At 34.9% G+C, this 19,452-nt stretch overlaps 2 protein-coding genes across 6 annotated transcripts in view; one reads left to right on the top strand and one right to left on the bottom strand.

Moving 5' to 3' along the window:
- The first annotated feature begins 10,659 nt into the window (after positions 1–10,659).
- Positions 10,660–12,050, top strand: LOC149709353 (uncharacterized). The gene is made up of 2 exons (XM_089864712.1): positions 10,660–10,942; positions 11,015–12,050. Exons 1-2 carry the CDS (start codon positions 10,680–10,682, stop codon positions 11,271–11,273), a joined length of 522 nt encoding a protein of 173 aa, XP_089720838.1. The 5' UTR covers positions 10,660–10,679; the 3' UTR covers positions 11,274–12,050.
- Positions 12,051–12,255: 205 nt separating this feature from the next.
- rg (A kinase anchor protein rugose) overlaps positions 12,256–19,452 on the bottom strand; it is a 165,267-nt gene continuing 158,070 nt past the window's right edge. For all 5 annotated transcript variants that reach the window (XM_089864700.1, XM_089864703.1, XM_089864701.1 and 2 more), the window contains exons 41-42: positions 17,468–17,619; positions 12,256–17,328 (exon numbers count right to left, since the gene is read on the bottom strand). In XM_089864700.1, the coding sequence (XP_089720826.1) occupies positions 17,238–17,328; positions 17,468–17,619 (243 nt within the window). In that variant the 3' untranslated portion in view covers positions 12,256–17,237. The remainder of the gene's footprint in view (positions 17,329–17,467; positions 17,620–19,452) is intronic.

Here is a 19,452-nt window from a genome sequence, read left to right as displayed (position 1 = left end):
CATTTTCTCTCTTCTTAAACTCAGGGTCTGACCTTTTTGCCCTCATCCTTTCCCTCGCTTTACGCTTTCGCATTTCATCCTTACTCTCAACATTATCTTCCTCCATTCTATATAAAAAACGTCAAATACTCACTTAAATCCACAGTACTTCCAACTTTCAACAACAATAATTCCAACTTTCATTAACAATAATTTACTAGTAGTTTTATTGACAACCTACTAGCATAGAAATTCTTATTAAGAATAGCTCCGGCGGATTAAAAAGATCTATTTACAACTAGGTGGGCGTATCAACCCTGCCGTCTCGTTAAATTTAAAAAATATTTTTTTTATTTTTGGTCTACAGATAGATGATTTTTAGTCAAACAAACAAGAAGCATAAAAACATCAGTGGAAGCTTTACTAATATTTAATTCATATAAAACAATTTTGCCTACAATATAACGTCTACAAATAGCTTAAAATGTCTTTTTTTAAACGCTGGCCAACAGTTTGCACAGTTTCGCAAAGCAATCTTGTAACTAAAATTCATATCAGTTTTTAAATAAAGAAAGTCCATTTTGGCCCGAGAAACAGGCTAAAAAAGCAACGGCCTAAATTATTCGGTTCACCATTGTCTGCTAGTAATCTACCATTATGGAGCAATATTAAAGGAGTTATTATTAAAATAAATAAGATTTCTAATGACATTTTCGTTCTCACTCCAGTGACATTACTCCAAAGAAAATGGCAATGGAAAAAGGCATATGTCGCTATTTTTTTGAAGATAAGGCACGTAAAATAAAAACAAAAGTTAAAACAATCACGGAGTATGGACGGAAGAATATAACCTTTGACCTTTTTGCATTGTGTTGCATTATACATTTTGTCGTTGATTTCCCGTATTATGAAAGACCAACCGTTTACGGTCATTTGAAAGAGAGCCTGCGCTTGTCATTTATCCCAAAATTAACTTCACTACATTGAATTTAGTAACTAACGATATCAATAAAAAGCACTCGTCTCTAGACTCTACCCCCTACCTTATTTCAGAGAGTCACACGTACTTGAAACTTCATTTTATCATTTATCGCAAATCAAATATACAATTCTGTTTTAAATAACTAACGGTATCAATACTCGTTCTGTATTAACTTTGAAACAAGAATGAAAACTTCAAAGCTATGACCCGATAACGATTAGCCCTTTCACTGATCTAATTGCTACCATGATGCTTTCTTCTATTATAAAATGTAAGTCTGATTATTTAAACGTGTATTTAACTTTCGGCTCACTCTGAACCGTTAATGTCCCTTCATTACAGACACGATAATCAAAACCCAAAGATTACTCCACTTCAGGTCTCAATTATTTACTCTTTGGTTCACTAAGCCTATTGCGGATCAAACTTAATTTACCCGACAGAATCCAGGCCTTAGTTTTTTTCTTAAAATAACTAAACCAAGGATTATTCTATATACAGATGTAGTATAGCTTAAGTAATATATAAACAGCCATTTCAAATAATAATATTAAAAAACATCCTTGGAATATCAAAATGAAACAGAGCTTTAAAGCTACAAAAGTACTAAATGCATCGTAATAACGAAAAAGATTTCCACATATTCACTTTATATTATGGAAAAAGTGAATATTAAGGTTCTGTAGGATTTCTTAACACATCAAAACAAAGCGAACTGCTAACTCCGCGCACTAGTGTGACAACGGACAGACACACACAGAAAAAAAATAGACTGCTTTTTAACTCTTTCCGTATTAATTTTGAATTGAGAAAAGAGATTATCTTAAATTTTAAAATAAATATAATTAATATTTAATATTTTCTTCGTTAGTTGTTCGCCTTATTGAGCGTTACATCGTTTTAAAAAAGAATAATTAAACAACCTTGAGAGACTTGACTAATATTGACGTTTGAAATGAAGCATACTCCGGTTGCTCGCCTTACTCAAATAGGTAGTATATAAGGGTGTCGAACTACAGCTAAAAGCAAGAACAACCGCAATTGCGTGAACCTTGGAGGAAGACCCCTCCATTGGAAGGCTAGACGTTTCTCGTAACCCTAGCCGATCGCCGCGTATGTCTTAACCTTAAGGATGATGGTGGTGTTAGAAGCCAGGTGTACAGACTGGTGTTCATGTGGAATGGACAAAGACGAGAAGGTGGAGGTGTTAGAAGCCAGGTGTACAGACTGGTGTTCATGTGGAATGGACAAAGACGAGAAGGTGGTGGTGTTAGAAGCCAGGTGTACAGACTGGTGTCCATGTGGAATGGACAAAAACGAGAAGGTGGTGGTGTTTAGAAGCCAGTAAGTACAGACTGGTGTCCATGTGGAATGGGCGAAAGACTAGAAGATGGTGGTGTTTAGAAGCCAGTAAGTTCAGACTGGTGTCCATGTGGGGTGAACAAATGAACAGAGTTGTTAGACAGGCAATACAATTTCCGGGACTGTAAATGCGGTCTGGAAATTGAATACACGTTTGCTCCGATTTGCAAACTGCGAACGCGGTCACGTGGGTGTAACAACGGACAGACACACACACAGACACACACACAGACACACAGACACACACACAGACACGTCGAAATTAGAACCTCTCCGTGACATACGTCACTCGGAGAGGTAAAAAGCGTATCATAATCTCTTTAAACCGATCGACCTTCATATTAACACTGATTCCACACCCTCCTTATCCCCTCCTATCTTTTGGTGTTCACTAATCAAGATAGGAAAATTTTCAATAGTACCTAAGACGGAAAAGTTCCAGATAAAATGCTTCGCTAGCCTTTGGTAACAGTCCAAGGTTAAACTGACTTTCAAAACAAGTTGGGCAAACCAAAATATTATCTCTCCGAGTCGAGATGAAAAACTTAGTTTCTTTTTTAATTTTACACGGAATTTTATTCCGTTAAAATTTAAGAAACGGCACCAAAACCCCTGTGCCGGACGCGTCCGCGAAACCGGTTTGGTTTCGCGTAAACGAACGCTTATGATGGGAGAGAGAGAGGGAAAACGAAAGCGTGCGGGGAGAGAGAGATCGCTAGCGAAGAGAGATGGAACCCAGATCGGAGGGAAACGAAGCTCCGCTGCCTGCCTGGTATATTAGTGAGAGGGGTAAGAGGGAGAGGGGCATCCCGCTCGGAGAGGAGAGAGAGGAAAGAAAGGTAGTTTAAATCTCGCGGGCTTTTTTGAGTGAAAGAAACAAGTTGATAATTTTCGTGCACTACTGCACTTTGTGCGCGTGATACATCAGAGATTATGTTGGATGGTTAGGTGAGGTTAGGTTTCGTAAAATAGAGGGGACGGTTTACGGTCATAGTGATTTCGGGTTTAGGGGATCCAGGATTTTGTTTTAGATACATTATTTGATTCGTATGGTTTTTAAAAATTATACTTTAGTGGGGTGCACAGTTTAGTTTCATTAATATTACTTGAAATGTGACGTTATTAGAAATTAAGGGGATACACGATTGCGTTTCAGAAATGTTTTTAGTTGTACGATTTATTGGAGATCAACTATACGGGGGGGTCACGTGAGCCGTGTAAAATTACTATTAAGGCCCAGCCCTTGGGCCATCTTGTTAAACTTTTTGTTGTGGAAGAAATTATGGAGTATTGAAATGAGCCTTACCTGAATACTTTAAGAGACCATAGTTCGTGGAGAAACCATGAATTTATTCACTAACATGAATAACTATTTTTAGCATTACCATCTATACTGACTTTAAAAAACAAGTTGGGAAAACCAAAATATTACCTCTCCGAGTCGAGATGATTAACATTGTTCTTTTTTTAAACCTTTGGTTAAGAGAGATATTATGGTGTATTGAAATGAGCCCTTAACGTGAGACCTGATAGATTTCATGATTTTAAAGCGACCATGAGTAAAATCAATCATTTTCCTTCCATTTTGGATTAATTTGTATCTGCATCTTTAAAGCTAAAACAACTTTTCTGAGAATTTTATGGATAGCATTGTTTCGTATTTGGTTGCTAAGATCAACGAAAACTTGATAAAATAACTCCATTATTCAAACCTTTGCCAAACATTGTCAGAATATTTTAATCAAGTCATCGGAGCGTTCATTTTAATCGAAAATGCTTTTAAAAAAGTCCATTAGTGTATAGGGAATAATCTTGGAGGAGGAAAACTTGATTCTGGAGTAACAGAGTAGGGAGCCTTTTGTAGCTGTTTAAAAGTAAGAGAATGCTTTTCTAGATGCCATTGGCGGTGTTCCGCGAACTTAAAGAATAGAGTGTTTCATACATCTTAATTTGAATAATGGGCGTTTTAAACCAGAACACTTAACGAAATACGGATCAAATATTTTTAAGGAGTTAGGGATAAGACAATAATTGCTCCATTACTACAGGATTACTTCACGGTAATGCAACACGCTCTGGATAGGACTCGAAACTGAAGATAGAATCATGGATTTCAGATTCTCATTGTTATCTGTAGGAAATTATAAATATTCACTGACCAAGGGATGAATTTTGGCAATTTCTATATATATATATTTATTTTTTTCGGCTCAGTATGACAATTTCTCTGACTTGTTATTGACGAAAGGAGATATATCTGTACAGCATCCTCTATTCAGTTTCTTGCAGCACACTCAAATATTGCGCTAACGTACACAAGCTGCTCGCGCTATATTTTGCCCGAGCAGCTAGTGTCTGTGAGCGCATTATTAGAGTGAGCTATGGTACCACTAAATAGGCACTTCCCATCACCTATATTTGTATATTATTTTTTATAAGTTTTATATACATAATAAATATCTTTAAAAAAATTAAATGTCTAAAATTTTATAAAATCAGGTATCGGCCATTCCAACACGTTGCTTAAGAGCTCGTTCAGCTTTCTTCATTGCAAAAACCGAAAAGATGAAACCAAGATAACCATGATGATTTTTGAGAAGTCCCAAAAAATATTTTAAAATTATTGTCAAATATGGTACACTTTGGTGAAATTATGGTCCAAAACCGTACCATAAATTATGGTACAGCGATAAATTTAACTCGAAATTATTGTAAAGTACCATAATTATGGTACGTCTGGCGACGCCGAGTAAGAGGCGACCTAGGGTAAGCTAGAAGGAAGGTATGCCTACAAATATTAGTGAGACTCTCTGTATTGAATTATTGATTGTAGGTATTAACTAAAGGGCCTTTTGAATATACTAAATGACTTTTATCTCCAGAATTGGAAAAATAACTCATTTATCTAATGAAAACGGGTGACCCGAAAGCAGGCATAAATTTATAACACGCGAAAAAGCATTTATCATAAATATTGAAATATTTTCCTCGACTAAAATCGCTTAAAACATGAAATGCTTTCGTTAAAGACAAGCCTTATAACATTTAGCTGTAACAAATCGATGCTAATTTCATTAGAACAAATGTTGAAAGTTTTGGCCTTTTCAAACAGACGCTCTCGAGCAATGTAACAGTATATCACGTATCCCGAAGCCGTCGAAAGTATTACCAAAGATTTGCTCGAGCTCTCGGATCAACGCTGCCGGTTAAGTTAGGTAAAGTCAAATAAAATCCGACGGTAAGTTTATCTATTTCTGGCAATGTATAGCAAACCCGCTTCACTTCGTGGATAGCTGAAAATTCCACGAGTGTCTCCTAATGCGGCCGATTAAAAATAAGTGATAAGAAAAGGCCGCAATTGCGTGAACCTTTCGCGGAAGTCTCGCTATTGTGAGGTCAGATGTTCCTCGTAACCCTAGCCGATCGCCGCGTAAATCTTAACCCTATCGATGATAATGGATTGGAAGCCAACGATATTTTCAAGCACACTTGATCCACCTTACCATGAGATTTTTCAATGAGTTTTCAAACACCTCAGCATTTCCTTTTTAAACTGCTTTTTATTGATCTAGAAGGGAATGAGCCAGAATATCTTGATGTGAGACCTGATAGATTTCATGATTTTAAAGCGACCATAACTGCGGCTCTACGCATCGTAGATTAGTCTCGTTTTGTTTATCTTAATTTATAATTACTTTGCTAATGTATCATGTAGTTCTAACTGTATTAACCATTTTATTTTATTATTTAAATCATATTTAATCTATATCTATATAAATCAAAGTCCTGACTGACTGACAGACTGACTGATAATCAACGCCCAGCCCAAACCGCTTGCCCTAGAAGGCTGAAAATTTGCAGGAACGTTACTCATAAGTAGTAGGCGCGTATTAAGAAAGATTTTTCCAATACGCCGCCATCTTAAAAAATGGCGCCCAGAAATGTAAAAACTCTTCTCTATGCAACTAAGTTCGCGCGTTTCAACCGATTTCACAGATATTTAGTACACGGGTTTCCTTTAACCTATTGACGGGCTCAATGGTGTTTTGGGTTCGATTTGATTCCATCTTTTTAAATGGCGGCCAAAAACTAAAATCCCTTCTTTATGGAATAATGCCCGCGTGAAAAGTAATAAAAAATGTCCCGACGGGCTGACGGGCAACGCCGAGTGCCTTCGCTTCTAGGGTGCTACAAAAATGTTAGTCATCAGTAAAATCTACCCATTCTTATTACACGCGAGCGACACCACGGGTAACAGCTAGTTTTAAATATGATGCCAAAGCGAAAACAAGCTAAGGGCAAACACCCGTCATTCGCCAACGTAATTTCTCTGAGGGTTAGAATCTAAATCAAACAGCTTAAACGTTTCGATTTACATTTTCCAATTTTAAGCTAGGCGTAGTTGGGGTGGTATTTTGTCTGTGTGTGTTTGTAGCCATGGGTACACGAAAAGCAAGCGTGGATAGAAACCGATTAAGGAAAGATCCACTATCACCTTGGAGCTCGTAAATGTGAGAAAATTGCGAAAGAAAGTACATTAGAGCTATGATATGAGTTTAAAACAGTTTTCCTGACTTCGGATGAAAAAAGATTGGTATCGTCATTCTCCCTGTTTTTTCTTTCCCATATACACATAGTTGTCGCCATTTGCGAAGCCTTGACCACTCGATTCTATTCATTACGATAAAAGATCTGACACTCTTTCACGTCTAAGTAATGAACATAACATGCAAATAACATTATAGGAAATACACATAGTTGGTGATTATTTATTACCTGCTCACTCACATGTATTTTTCGAAAGATGTTCTAACTTCGAAATTTGACTTATATACGGCGAAAAACTGATTTCTTTAAAATGAAATAAATTTTTATTCCAGTGTATTTTGAGTAAAATCAATCATTTTCCTTCCATTTTGGATTAATTTGTATCTGCATCTTTAAAGCTAAAACAACTCTTATGAGAATTTTATGGACAGCATTTGTTCGTATTTGGTTGTTAAGAGCAACGAAAACTTGATAAAATAACTCCATTTAGCAAACTTTGGCCAAACATTGTCAGAATATTTTAATCAAGTCATTGGAGCGTTCATTTTAATCGAAAATGTTTTTAAAAGAGTCCATTAGTGTATAGGGAATAATGTTGGAGGAGGAAAGTTTGATTCTGGAGTAACAGAGTAGAGAGCCTTTTGTAGCTGTTTAAAAATACGAGAATGCTTTTCTAGATGCCATTGGCGGTGTTCCGCGAACTTTAAGAATAGAGTGTTTCATACATCTTAATTTGAATAATGGGCGTTTTAAACCAGAACACTCAACGAAATACGGATCAAATATTTTTAAGGAGTTAGGGATATAGACAATAATTGCTCCATTACTACAGGATTACTTCACGGTAATGGAACACGCTCTGGATAGGACTCGAAACTGAAGATAGAATCATGGATTTCAGATTCTCATTGTTATCTGTAGGAAATTATAAATATTCACTGACCAAGGGATGAATTTTGGCAATTTCTATATATATATATTTATTTTTTTCGGCTCAGTATGACAATTTCTCTGACTTGTTATTGACGAAAGGAGATATCTCTGTACAGGATCCTCTATTGAGCATTTTCCGATTTCATTACATTCTCTGTAACTTGCGAAACGTAACGTACGTCCAGTTTAATATATTAAATACATATATTATATCAGAGATAGATTTAATTTTAGAAGTAGGAATGGAGAACAGAGTAATGTGTGTGCGCGTCAAAGTCCCGGACCCCTTCCACGGGACGGAGGGGTATGAAAGAAGAGGCGGGTCATAGCGACAATGGTAAAAAGCAATTACGCATTTTTCGCCGTCCCCGTCAGCAACGTCATCAAAAGGTAGCAAATAAGATAATTTAAACATTTCGTTACGTGTTGGAGGGAGGGGCTCTATACTGGGCTATGAGTCGGACTGAAGTAAATACTAAACGTTTTCCATTCCTACTTCGAAAAATAAATCTATCCCTGATTACATATATTAAATATATATTATATATTTTTTGAGATAAGTTAAATGTCGTTATAAATCAGAAGTAAAAAGTGTTTCAATAATTTCCCATAATCTTAAAATAATAATCTAAGCTTTGTAAATCACATCAAACTATATCACATCATCAAAATGAGAAACATACGCTTCGCGGAAAAGCCGATTCGGTGAAATTTGTTATGAATATCGTTTTATTGCAATGGTTTTTCATTTAAATAGGTTGAAATTGGTTGACATTGACAAGGCACGTAACGACATAATCCAACTTAATGAAACAATTTTGAGTGATGAGAAGCATTCATGGGTGAAAGCCATAGTACATGGCATTGCCGCCTCTATTATAAGGCCGGAGCGCGCGGCTCCCGAGGTAGGGAACATTCGCGGGGGGGATGAAACCTCACTTCTCCGATAGACGGAGCTCGTTTGGAAAGAATTTAAAAAATTAAATGGCGCGTAAATTCAAAGTCTTGTAATGGTTCCTTTGCAAGAAAGACGAATTATATAAGTTTTTGGCTTATCTTCTCTAGGAATTAGAAAACTAAATATAAACAGAGTAGCTTTAAAAGATTTTATTTTGTTTTATAAGAGTAACAAGAATTCTTATTTTGATTTATAACAGTGACAATTTTTATTTTGATTTATAACAGTGACAATTTTTATTTTGATTTATAACAGTGACAATTTCTGTTTTGATTTATAAGAGTAACAATTTTTATTTTTATTTATAAGAGTGACAATTTTTATTTTGATTTATAAGAGTACATTTTAAACTTTGATTACTTTCTGGATAAAGGTTTTGAATTTAATTTCTTAAAAGCTCCGTATTGGTCAGTAATATCTTTAGTATAATTATTTAAAAGTGGTCTCAAAAACTTTTCTAACAATACCTTTGCAAATTTTATATTGCCACAATTGCACTGTAATGGTTGACAGAAATAAGGCAATAAAATATCCATGTAACTCTCTAGAACATGGCTTCGTGGGAATAAATGTAAAGACAACTGAACAAATTCATCGACACTAGCTAATAAAGCAATCAACAGTCTCGTGGGATATTTAAGCCCTCCTCGATCCAGTGCACTTATAAGCGCGTGCTGTCGTGAATTAGATGCTGCGAAAAGCCTCAGGTTTAAAAATTATGACGTCACATTTTTGTCCAAACGAGCGCCTCTCGCGACAGAAAGCGGCGAATTAAAATGTTAGATTTTGAGAGGGGAAATATCGCGCGCTCCGGCCTTATACAATAGAGGCGGCAATGTACATGGGGTATGAATACTGAACGTGAAGGTTTAAATTCAACCCGAGTTAAAATATAAAATACTTTCACAGTTCATGAGTGTAACGTAATTTTCTTTTTATAGATTACAGACGCTGTTGCTATAACCTATTTCCCTAATTTTGCCGAATTGGACCTTTATCACGTGTCACCGGCTTTGTAAACTGTGTCCTATTGTATCTTAACGTGTGTCAAAGATAAAGGAAATCAAGCTGAAAGTCGTCTGGCGATAAAAGGCTTCAATGGAACAATCTGGTTGACGATGATTTCCTGTTTGATCTTAATGGCGCTAGCAACGTCCTTTCTCAAATATATCAAATCAACTAGAACGCCTTCTCTACTCCGCCTCATCTATGATAATGTTTGGAAATACGTCTCGGGTCTCCTCGAAAACTGTTAAGTTCATTTTCATTTGCATTTGTTTACAATGAGCAATAGAATTTCCAGATTGGAAAAAGTTTTAGCGCTCATATTTTTTTCCCAGCGTAAACATGTTTTCTCATTTGGATTTAGATTCTGATGATGTTGGTGATGGAACTGCGGCGAGAATTCTATTGCTGGGCTGGTTACTTGGCGCAATGTTTTATGTCAAATGTTATTCGGGATTATTGAGCGGCGAACTATTAATTTCCAAGGACCAACACATCGACAGTATGGACGACATCCTTGGACAACCTCGAATCACACCAATTATGTTGACAAACACACTAATTTATGAGATAATAACAAAAGGAGTAATACTATGAGCTGTCTATTCGCCATTGTAATAGCTAAGGGTTTAAAAACGACGAGCTCGAAATTAAGGCTATAAGTTGATACTTAAAACATCAAAGACCGATAGTAAACCGAATTAGCTAATTAACTAGGGTAGTCATTTGCCGTTTAAATTTTAAGTTTTATCGCCGTGTTCTGATATTAGAAGTAAATAACATAAAAAACGATGACGTGCAAACTTGGTGTAAGCGAAGAACGAGCTTCTCCCAGAAAATCATTAAATACGTTGGTTATGATTGTGAACATTATTATTACAGAAAACTGAAAATGGCGAATATTCTCGTTTTATGAAGAGAGTCCGATCTGATAGTGGATACTTGAAAAAAATTACGCAGTTATATTTTTTCCCCGACCACTTGTTTGCTAGTGGCGCAGGTGCTTTTTTTTACGAGAGGGACAGTTCGCCATTCTTTCTGTATTTAATGCGACATGAACTCAAAAAATATGATAATGAGTATTACATCGGGAAAAACAATTACGAAGCTATTGCTATACACTACTTGTTCAACAAGAGACTGCCAAGAAGCATTCTCAACCAACTGGACTATTTGTAAGATACTAAAAACCCCAAATATTTAATAATTATCATTTATGATAGCAGTTTCGCCTCATATTTGTACAGGTGTTTGCGATTTGTGGAGACGAGACAAGCTACACCTAACAAACTGATGCACAATATGAAAACTGCAGCCAATGTGTTGCCTGAGTCATCGCAGATTGAGGATTTTTCCGCCCTTGTCACTGGACTTTCTGTTAAGGGCCTTCATCGTCTACTTATAGCGGCATTTCGATTGCAACAGTTGCCGCCATTTGCGAAGCCTCGACCACTTTGTTCTATTTATTGCACTAGCATATCTGACACTCTTACAAGTCAAAACTAATGTGTTTCAAGAACATAACACGAAAATAAGCTCACACGAAATATTTGCAATTTTAGATTTTCATCTAGTAAAGTCTGCTTCAGATTAAATGAGTGGTATTCATGCTCAAAAATGAAATATAATTTTTAACTAGAATGTGTTCTTATTACAATAATCCTAAATAGAAGATATTTGTTTTACGCAAATAAATAGCGAACATCATAACTGTAGTCTGCTACAGCGTTTGCAGTATTAAGTTAAGAAATATTTGTCGCTACTCAACGTGGCTTCATTCAAAGTAAAATCAACTTAGCAATTAATCAAAACATAAAATTTAAATTCACACTAAAATGTATTTAACTGTAAACCTAAAATGAATAAATTACCTTTGAAGTACGAAACTCGGTGAACAATATCAGTCTTACCTTTTCAATCGGGAAAGGGAAACGCCATCTTCGTTTTAAACAAAGGCTTAGACCAAATTTGACAAAGTTTACAAATGGATCCGGACAAATATATCAAAACTATAGTAATTCTAATTTGATTAGTTTTAAGAAACACTACTGAAATAAAATAAAACACTTTAATCACAATTAATCGTGTTCTAAATGCAATTTATTCTTTAAACGGAAAACCGTTAAACACGCGGTACTCACAGCAACGAGGCATGAACGATGAGACTGACCTGACTCTGAGATCATAGCCCACTCAATCCACGCTAACGGACGCAAGCTGCTTGCGCCGCGCCTAGTGTGGATCGAGTGGGCTATGAAAAGAGATTAAGTGCTGAGTCAATTAGTAACGAGTTAAGAAGAAACACATGACCAAACTGACCTTAGAATCAAAGTGGTGCATCGCTCGGTGATCCACCACGAGTTACTCCGTCACCCCTTCACCCTTGTGTGGGAGTGCCGGCTTAACTGGGTCACAGCCCACTCGATCACGCAAGTTGCACGCGCTTATAACCAAATTTCGTATAATTATTTTAACAAAAGAAAAACACTTTGTATAACAATGAAATCATTTTATTTCTCATCTTTTGCATGGAATGTATTGTTTTTTACAATGGGCGGCTCAAAATTTGACTATTATAGGCCGTTTTTTGTTCTTAAAAAAGCATACAATTCCAACTTAGCGACCAAAACTCTCTAGCGAGAGTGATCGTCTTTACATCACTTAAAAACAAACACAACCCTAATAATTTTTTTTTACTTGAATTATCCATGACACACCAATTAATCTAAGATTGTTTTTATATATAAATGAAACTATATTAATTCAGAAGTAATTTAATTATTGTATTTTATTTTATTTTATCTTTTTGAATCTCTCAAACCCGTGAGCCTTTCAATCCCCAAATACTATATTATATATAAATTATTTTAATCCAGATCGCTTAAAATTATTATTTTAATAACCGCTTTTAAATTTAATCAATAAAACCTATTACAAGTTCAGTCTTACGATACAAAATTTCATACCCTACACAATAAAGTTATCTTAATGATAATTAAATATAATTAAGTTAATATTAATTAAACTAAACCTGGAATGAAATAAAACGTGTCTCGAGTTGAATCAGACTGCTAACTAATTCACTTAATTACTTAAAAGATTTTACTTCAAGATTTCGTTCTAAATACAAGAGAATTTTTTTAATTACCAGTGGTTCTTTAGGAATGACCCCTAAAACAAATCTAATCTCTGTAAAAATTATATAATTAACTTAAATTAAATATTAAATTAAACTAAAATACAAATTTCAAAGTTAACGTGTTAATGTAGCAATTTTCGCCTGGCAACTTTGCACTTGAACAAAATTGTTTTTATTTTAGTAAAATTAAAGTTAACAGTCTGATTAAACTCTAATTAGTGTAAGGAATAGTGAAAAAATATTTGTTTAAACAGACAATTAAATGATTTAATAACGAATTAATTATTCACTAACCAGTTTTAATTAATATACTCGACACCAGATGGCAGTATCAACTGGTGTAAAAACGTACGTTACTACCACGTGACATCATAACACGTACGTGGATGTGACTTTTCTCAAATTTCGTCTGCCAAACAATCTAGTGTCCCTTTTAAAACTATCATTACGTTTATTAAATCATTTAAATATCCATTTCAAAGTGACTAGAATAATATACAAAAAACATGTAGTGCATCTAAGTGAAATAATATACTGACCGATTTTCTTAATTATTTTAAAGCAACCCTATTCAACTTCTTTAAACATACGCGAGCGAAAATAATACTCAAGCTCTGAAATAAGAGCGGAAACGGCTCTCATAGCCAAACGCATAAAAGAAAATTAAAGGTACTAGAAACTAAACTGAATTAAAAGGGGCTGGCAACCTTATTTTCATTAAAATAAAATTGTACCTCATTTGCCTGAACTATTTCTTTTTAACTGCCGGCACTAAATTATAACGATTCAGAATTGCATTGAAAATTTCCGTAAAAAGGTGCATATAATTGCGAAGAATATGCCACACAAACTGCATTTGTTATGGGCGCCAAACATAGTGCTGCTAAGCCTTGGTTAACTCAAACTAACTATAGTTAAGTACCGCTACCAAATATTATCCTAATTACGATTTTATGAAAGCAATAAACCTCAAAATCATTTCTTTTCTCAATCTAAAAAACAAGCCTGAGTAAAAAGTTTTAAAATTAGTTTTAAAATTACTTGCACCAAACAAAGAAATTCCGTAAATCCCTCCCATTCTAATCTGATTGGTTAAAGGGCGCCACCTGAGGCGCGCGGAACTTGGTTTTACTTCTTGCAAGCCTTTAATTAAGTTCAGAATCGCCAATTAACATTTAACTTCGAGAAATTAATGATTTAAATTACTTTTGCTTTTTCATGTTGTACTTGCACTAAAAAGTATTGGCGAGACGCACAACGGCTGGCTGGCGGGCTAGTTTCGTGTGCGAAAACAATTGTTGTTTTTTCCTTTTGTAATTTGGCTCAAAAAAAAATGTAATTTACCTCAGGCTTGTTTTTTAAATAAGTACAGCACTCCCGAATCTGTCACGCACGACGATTTCAAGTATAATAATATCTTAAAAATGAAATTCGTAGGTTTTTTTCTGTGATTACTTTGCCAATAGAATATTAAAACTACTTTCTACCAAAATGCGTCTAGCCAATTTACGAAATGGCCTACGTTATGGCAACCCGATATTTGTTATTTGTAATTAATGGAATTAATTAGTTAATGTCTGTGTTCTTTTACGGTTTGAATCATATTTGAAAGTAATATTATTCGTATTCTTAGTATTATTATTGTTCATATTTTGGCCTATGCAACATATTAACTGAACCTACGATGATATCGTAGAAACCAGTTCTCGTTCGTTCAAATACAATCCCGCCATTTTTTGGACCAATAATATCATTTTAGTTAATTATTAATTTTAAATTGAATAATTTCTAATTTCTACCGTTCACGATTACAATTTTTAACTGACCTCTACTGCATGGTACAGGCACCTTCAATATTTTACAATTAAAGCTAAACCTCATATTGTTACTTTTTTCGAAAAATGGTTTTCTTTGTTTTGTGTTTTTTTCTCTCAATTATTTCCGTGAGATTTTTTTTGTAGATTTATTTTATATGTAAAGAGATTGGCACTCGCATTAATTGACTGAAATATTTATATTTTCAAACCCATTTTTCTTCGTTTGTTTCTTTTATTTTAATTTATTTTTTTTTTTTTTTGAAATTTCAGTTTTTTTCCACCATGAGCTAAAATTTACATTCAGCGAACTATCGTATTTTTCATTTTTAATCAATGTCGCTTTTACGACATTAAAAAAAAAAATTAAAAAATAAAAATGAAAAAAAAAAAAAAAATCCGCCATTTTTCTTTTGAGTTTCCCCATTAGAAAGCGTTGCATGTTAGAAGCCTAACAGCACCATCTAAGGGTATTAATCTCAACTTGTCACATTTTATATAAGAATTTAAAGATACTGAACGATGCTAGAAAATGTTTTGTTTTTTAGAAACTTTATTTATTTTACTATTGCTCGAAAATGATTTATTTCTTTTAAATCTTATTTTTATTTTTATTTTTATTTTACGTTACGTTATTCTAAAAATTTTACAAGTTACACTCTTATATATGATATTAACTAACTACTGTATTATTTTACAAGATAAATTATATTATTAAAGGTATATTCACGCTCTTGGAAATAAAAAAAAACAATGTAACGGATGGCAAAATTTATTAATATTTTGTTCTCAATTTATATACCCTTAAATTATAATTATAATTTCAACGTAAAATTACGAAGGTTGTTAGAGACAAAATTCATATCTGAATTCAACACTAGCTCGTTTAAGTCAGATAGGCGCCCTCCATATTTAGGCCAAAGTTTCGATGCTCAAAATAAACAATTTTTGCATGAAATCTACGCTATATAAACTGGAATCAAAACATACCCGATCTTCATTAACATCAGTAAACACAAAATTAAATAGCTTTTCGTCGATAGAATCAGCTTAATTTAATTTATTTCAATTTTTCCGAACCCCGATTTGATTTTTGTATTGTTTTTACTTTTGCCAATATTTTGGGTGGCAAAACTATTGTACAGACCAGAACTGGCTGGCTGGCTGGTTGGCTGTTTTGCCGTGCTCAGTATTTTGACCGATAATACCTTCAATTTGGATATTTTTACTTTCGCCAACACTTTCGGCGGCAAAACTATTGCACAGACCAGAACTGGCTGGCTGGTTGGCTGTTTTGGAGTGCTCATTATTTTGACCGATAATACCTTCAATTCATTTACATTCCAGCTTATACAGTGTAGCTATCATAGACTTTAGTTCAATATTAACATCGGGTACCCTATAGTTTATTTAATTTCACCCAAAAATTCAAATTCTAGGTCACTTGAATGAGGACATTTTCGTTATACGCATTTTCTGGCTTGGACAAGGCTTAAAAATACTGGGTAATCTACTAATAGTGTCGTGCGTACCATGAAGCATAAAAAACTAAAATATTTCTGAGAGGTATGGCTCGAATTGAATATTTATAGTGCGTGATCTCGCGTGGCAATATTACGCGGAAAGGTTTGGTTTTCACACGCTTAGCTCAACATGCAATTTTTGCGGCAGGCCCAAGGGAAAAATATGCACATGGAGTTAAAAAACACTAAGAAGAATACTGGATGAGCAATAATAAATTATTGATATATCGTAGTGTAGATAGAATAGATGGCGCTACCTTACCTAGTTTATAAATTATATTATTTTAATTTGTTTTTTGCCCTTTTTTCGGAAAACGTTTTGTTACTCTATCGGCAGGATGGGAAATGTTTTTTTTTCTAGGTTTGTATTTGTATTTATATTTGTTTTTTATTAGTTATTTTGTGGCTAGATACCTCCGTTATTTCTAGTTTCGTTCAGGCACCAAAAATTTAAAAAATAATTCATTAACTTAATAATAATTAAAAATAAAACAATATTTTCTTACCAACCACACAATTCAAAAATGTTTGGTTTAGATTTCCGATAAGTAAAGTTTTTCTGTTTTTTTTTTACTTTTTATATTAACTTTTTTTTGTTTTGTTAAACCACGAACTGCAGCTTGTTCCATAATTAATAATATTCACTTTTTTAAATTTCAAATTTTAAATCTAATTAGTATTTAATTATATTTAAAATTTGGACTTTAAATGGGCGCATAGCCTTTGTTGTATTTAGTTCCGAAATAATAGTTCCAAAGCATCCAATAGGAGGCGCAGTTTTTTTTTTTTTTTTTTGAAGTGGACGTCATATCTTTACAAATTTTGAAACAATTTTTTTTTTCTTTCCCTAAATCTTCGTTTCGTACATCTCTGTCGTCTGCTTATGCTTCGTAATTTTTCTAACATTGTATCCACCCACTTTTAAATTTCATTTCATTTTTTTTTGTTTCACGTTCACGGCACACCAATATTTTCCTAGATTCTATTCATATAATCAATATCGTTGTTGAAATTCATGATGCCATCGATTAAAATCGATGTAAAAAACTGTCACAGATCCATTGGCCAAACCGGCTAATAAGAACCTGAAAGAATGTTATCCACCAATAAGCATGCTTCAATCTACTCCTAAGAAGGGTTAATTTTGCACATATCTCTCCATGTTTATGAGTTTTATATGTATTTTAAGAGAACACACTTGTTTAAAAATGGTTTGGCACTTACTTTTGGTCGTGCGATAGGGCTAAGGAACGAATGCCACTATCGCATGCTGGGAATGCGTAGAGAAGAGCGAGGTTAAACGTCCTCCAAACTTCAACTACTCCTTTGTCGCCACCTGTCATCATATATTCGCCGTCCCGACTCAAAATCAGACTCTGAAAATTCATATCCATGCTCAATTACCCGACTATGGAAAATTAAGTCTCAATTTGCTGCAAATTTTGATTCCATAATTGCGGAATATCTGGGGTTATGTGGTTAAAGTTCAGTCGATATTGTGCACTTTATTGTACCAGTAATAACTAGGGGTGTGCGGGTAGTGATTTTTCAATTTCGAATCGGGTTCGGGTAATCAAAAATACTGTTATCGGGTATCGGGGCGGGTACCCGAATTTTTGTCGGGTATTCGGGTAATTAGGCTTAGCCGAAAAATGGTTGTCGGGTAATAGTCGGGTATTAAAAGTTAGACGAATAGTTAGTTATAGGTGTGGGTACCCGAATTTTTGTCGGGTATTCGGGTAATTAGGCTTAGCCGAAAAATGGTTGTCGGGTAATAGTCGGGTATTAAAAGTTAGACGAATAGTTAGTTATAGGTGTGGGTACCCGAATTTTTGTCGGGTATTCGGGTAATTAGGCTTAGCCGAAAAATGGTTGTCGGGTAATAGTCGGGTATTAAAAGTTAGACGAATAGTTAGTTATAGGTGTGGGTACCCAAATTTTTTGCCTGGTATTCGGGTAATTAGGTTTAAATAAATTGATATTTCCTTCTAAAATTCCATTTAGTACATTATTCTTCCAGTTATATCTCAATCCTGGGTTATTCAATGTATGCTCTTTCTTAGTTTCTTTCTTTTTGATGCCCGCTTTCACTTTCTTAACCCTTAGCTTTATTTCAACACAGAATACTGGCAATGTATAGGCAAGAAGTTATATCAGTATCTCAGAGAGAAGGTATAAGATGCCTTTGTATTCGCGCGCCATAGTCCCAGTCCCCCTTTCAAAATACAAGGGGGGACGTAAATGGAGGCCGCCTCGCCGGGCTATTTCGCCTCTCCTCAGTCGGAAAATATGACTGTAATTTTCGTCACTCGCGTCGCTCCAACGTGCGTTTTCAAGAACCAATGAGATGCTGGTTGTAATTTAGAGACGGGGATTGACTCCGGACCTACGTTTGGACTGGAGATAAAGCTGGAAATGTGGCGAATTTATACCTTCTCTCTGAGATACTAGATATAACTTCTTGATATAGGTGTGTCGCGTTGCGTGCGGTGATTCTAGTCTGTCTCAGAAAGAAACTACCACAGAACGCATAGCTTATGTGAACTAAATTTCACATTGAAACAGTGTTTCATGGAATTTCGTCATTCTTAAAATTTCGATTCTTTCTAAACCGGACAATGGGTGGTCCCCTTTCACTTCTGATTCCTATTTTTCTACCCGCGAATAACCCGACAACCAGTTTCAGCTTGTCACGGGTAATGGGGGGGATTATTTTTACTACCCGAGTAGTTTCGAATAGTTGGAAAATTCATTTTCGGGTATCGGGGCGGGTACCCGACCCGATAGAATAGTTGGAAAATTCATTTTCGGGTATCGGGGCGGGTACCCGACCCGATACCCGAACGGGTAATCTTCGGGTATCGGGTACCCGCACACCCCTAGTAATAACCCATTATTCCTCGTCCAAGAAATCAGTCGATATTCTGGACTATCTCTGCCGCGTAATCACTCGATATATCTCTGCCGCGTAATCACTGACATTCTGGACTTAGTCTTTCGCGCAATCATCCAGTATTATATAAGTAACTAAGTCCAAGTAATCAACCAAAATTCTGGACTATATTTTACCTGTAATTGCCTTATATGTCTAGGTAATCACTTAATATTCTGGACTTCAAATTTCGCGCAATCAACCAGTATTATATAAGTAACTAAGTCCAAGTAATCAACCAAAATTCTGGACTATATTTTAACTGTAATTGCCTTAT

The sequence above is a fragment of the Phalangium opilio genome, unplaced genomic scaffold, assembly GCF_054372755.1.
Source record: "Phalangium opilio isolate 3A_F unplaced genomic scaffold, DU_Popi_V2 ptg000013l_1, whole genome shotgun sequence".
Lineage (NCBI taxonomy): Eukaryota > Metazoa > Arthropoda > Arachnida > Opiliones > Phalangiidae > Phalangium > Phalangium opilio.
The sequence above is the reverse complement of the archived record's forward strand: the minus strand, read 5'-3'. Positions and strand labels throughout refer to the sequence as shown.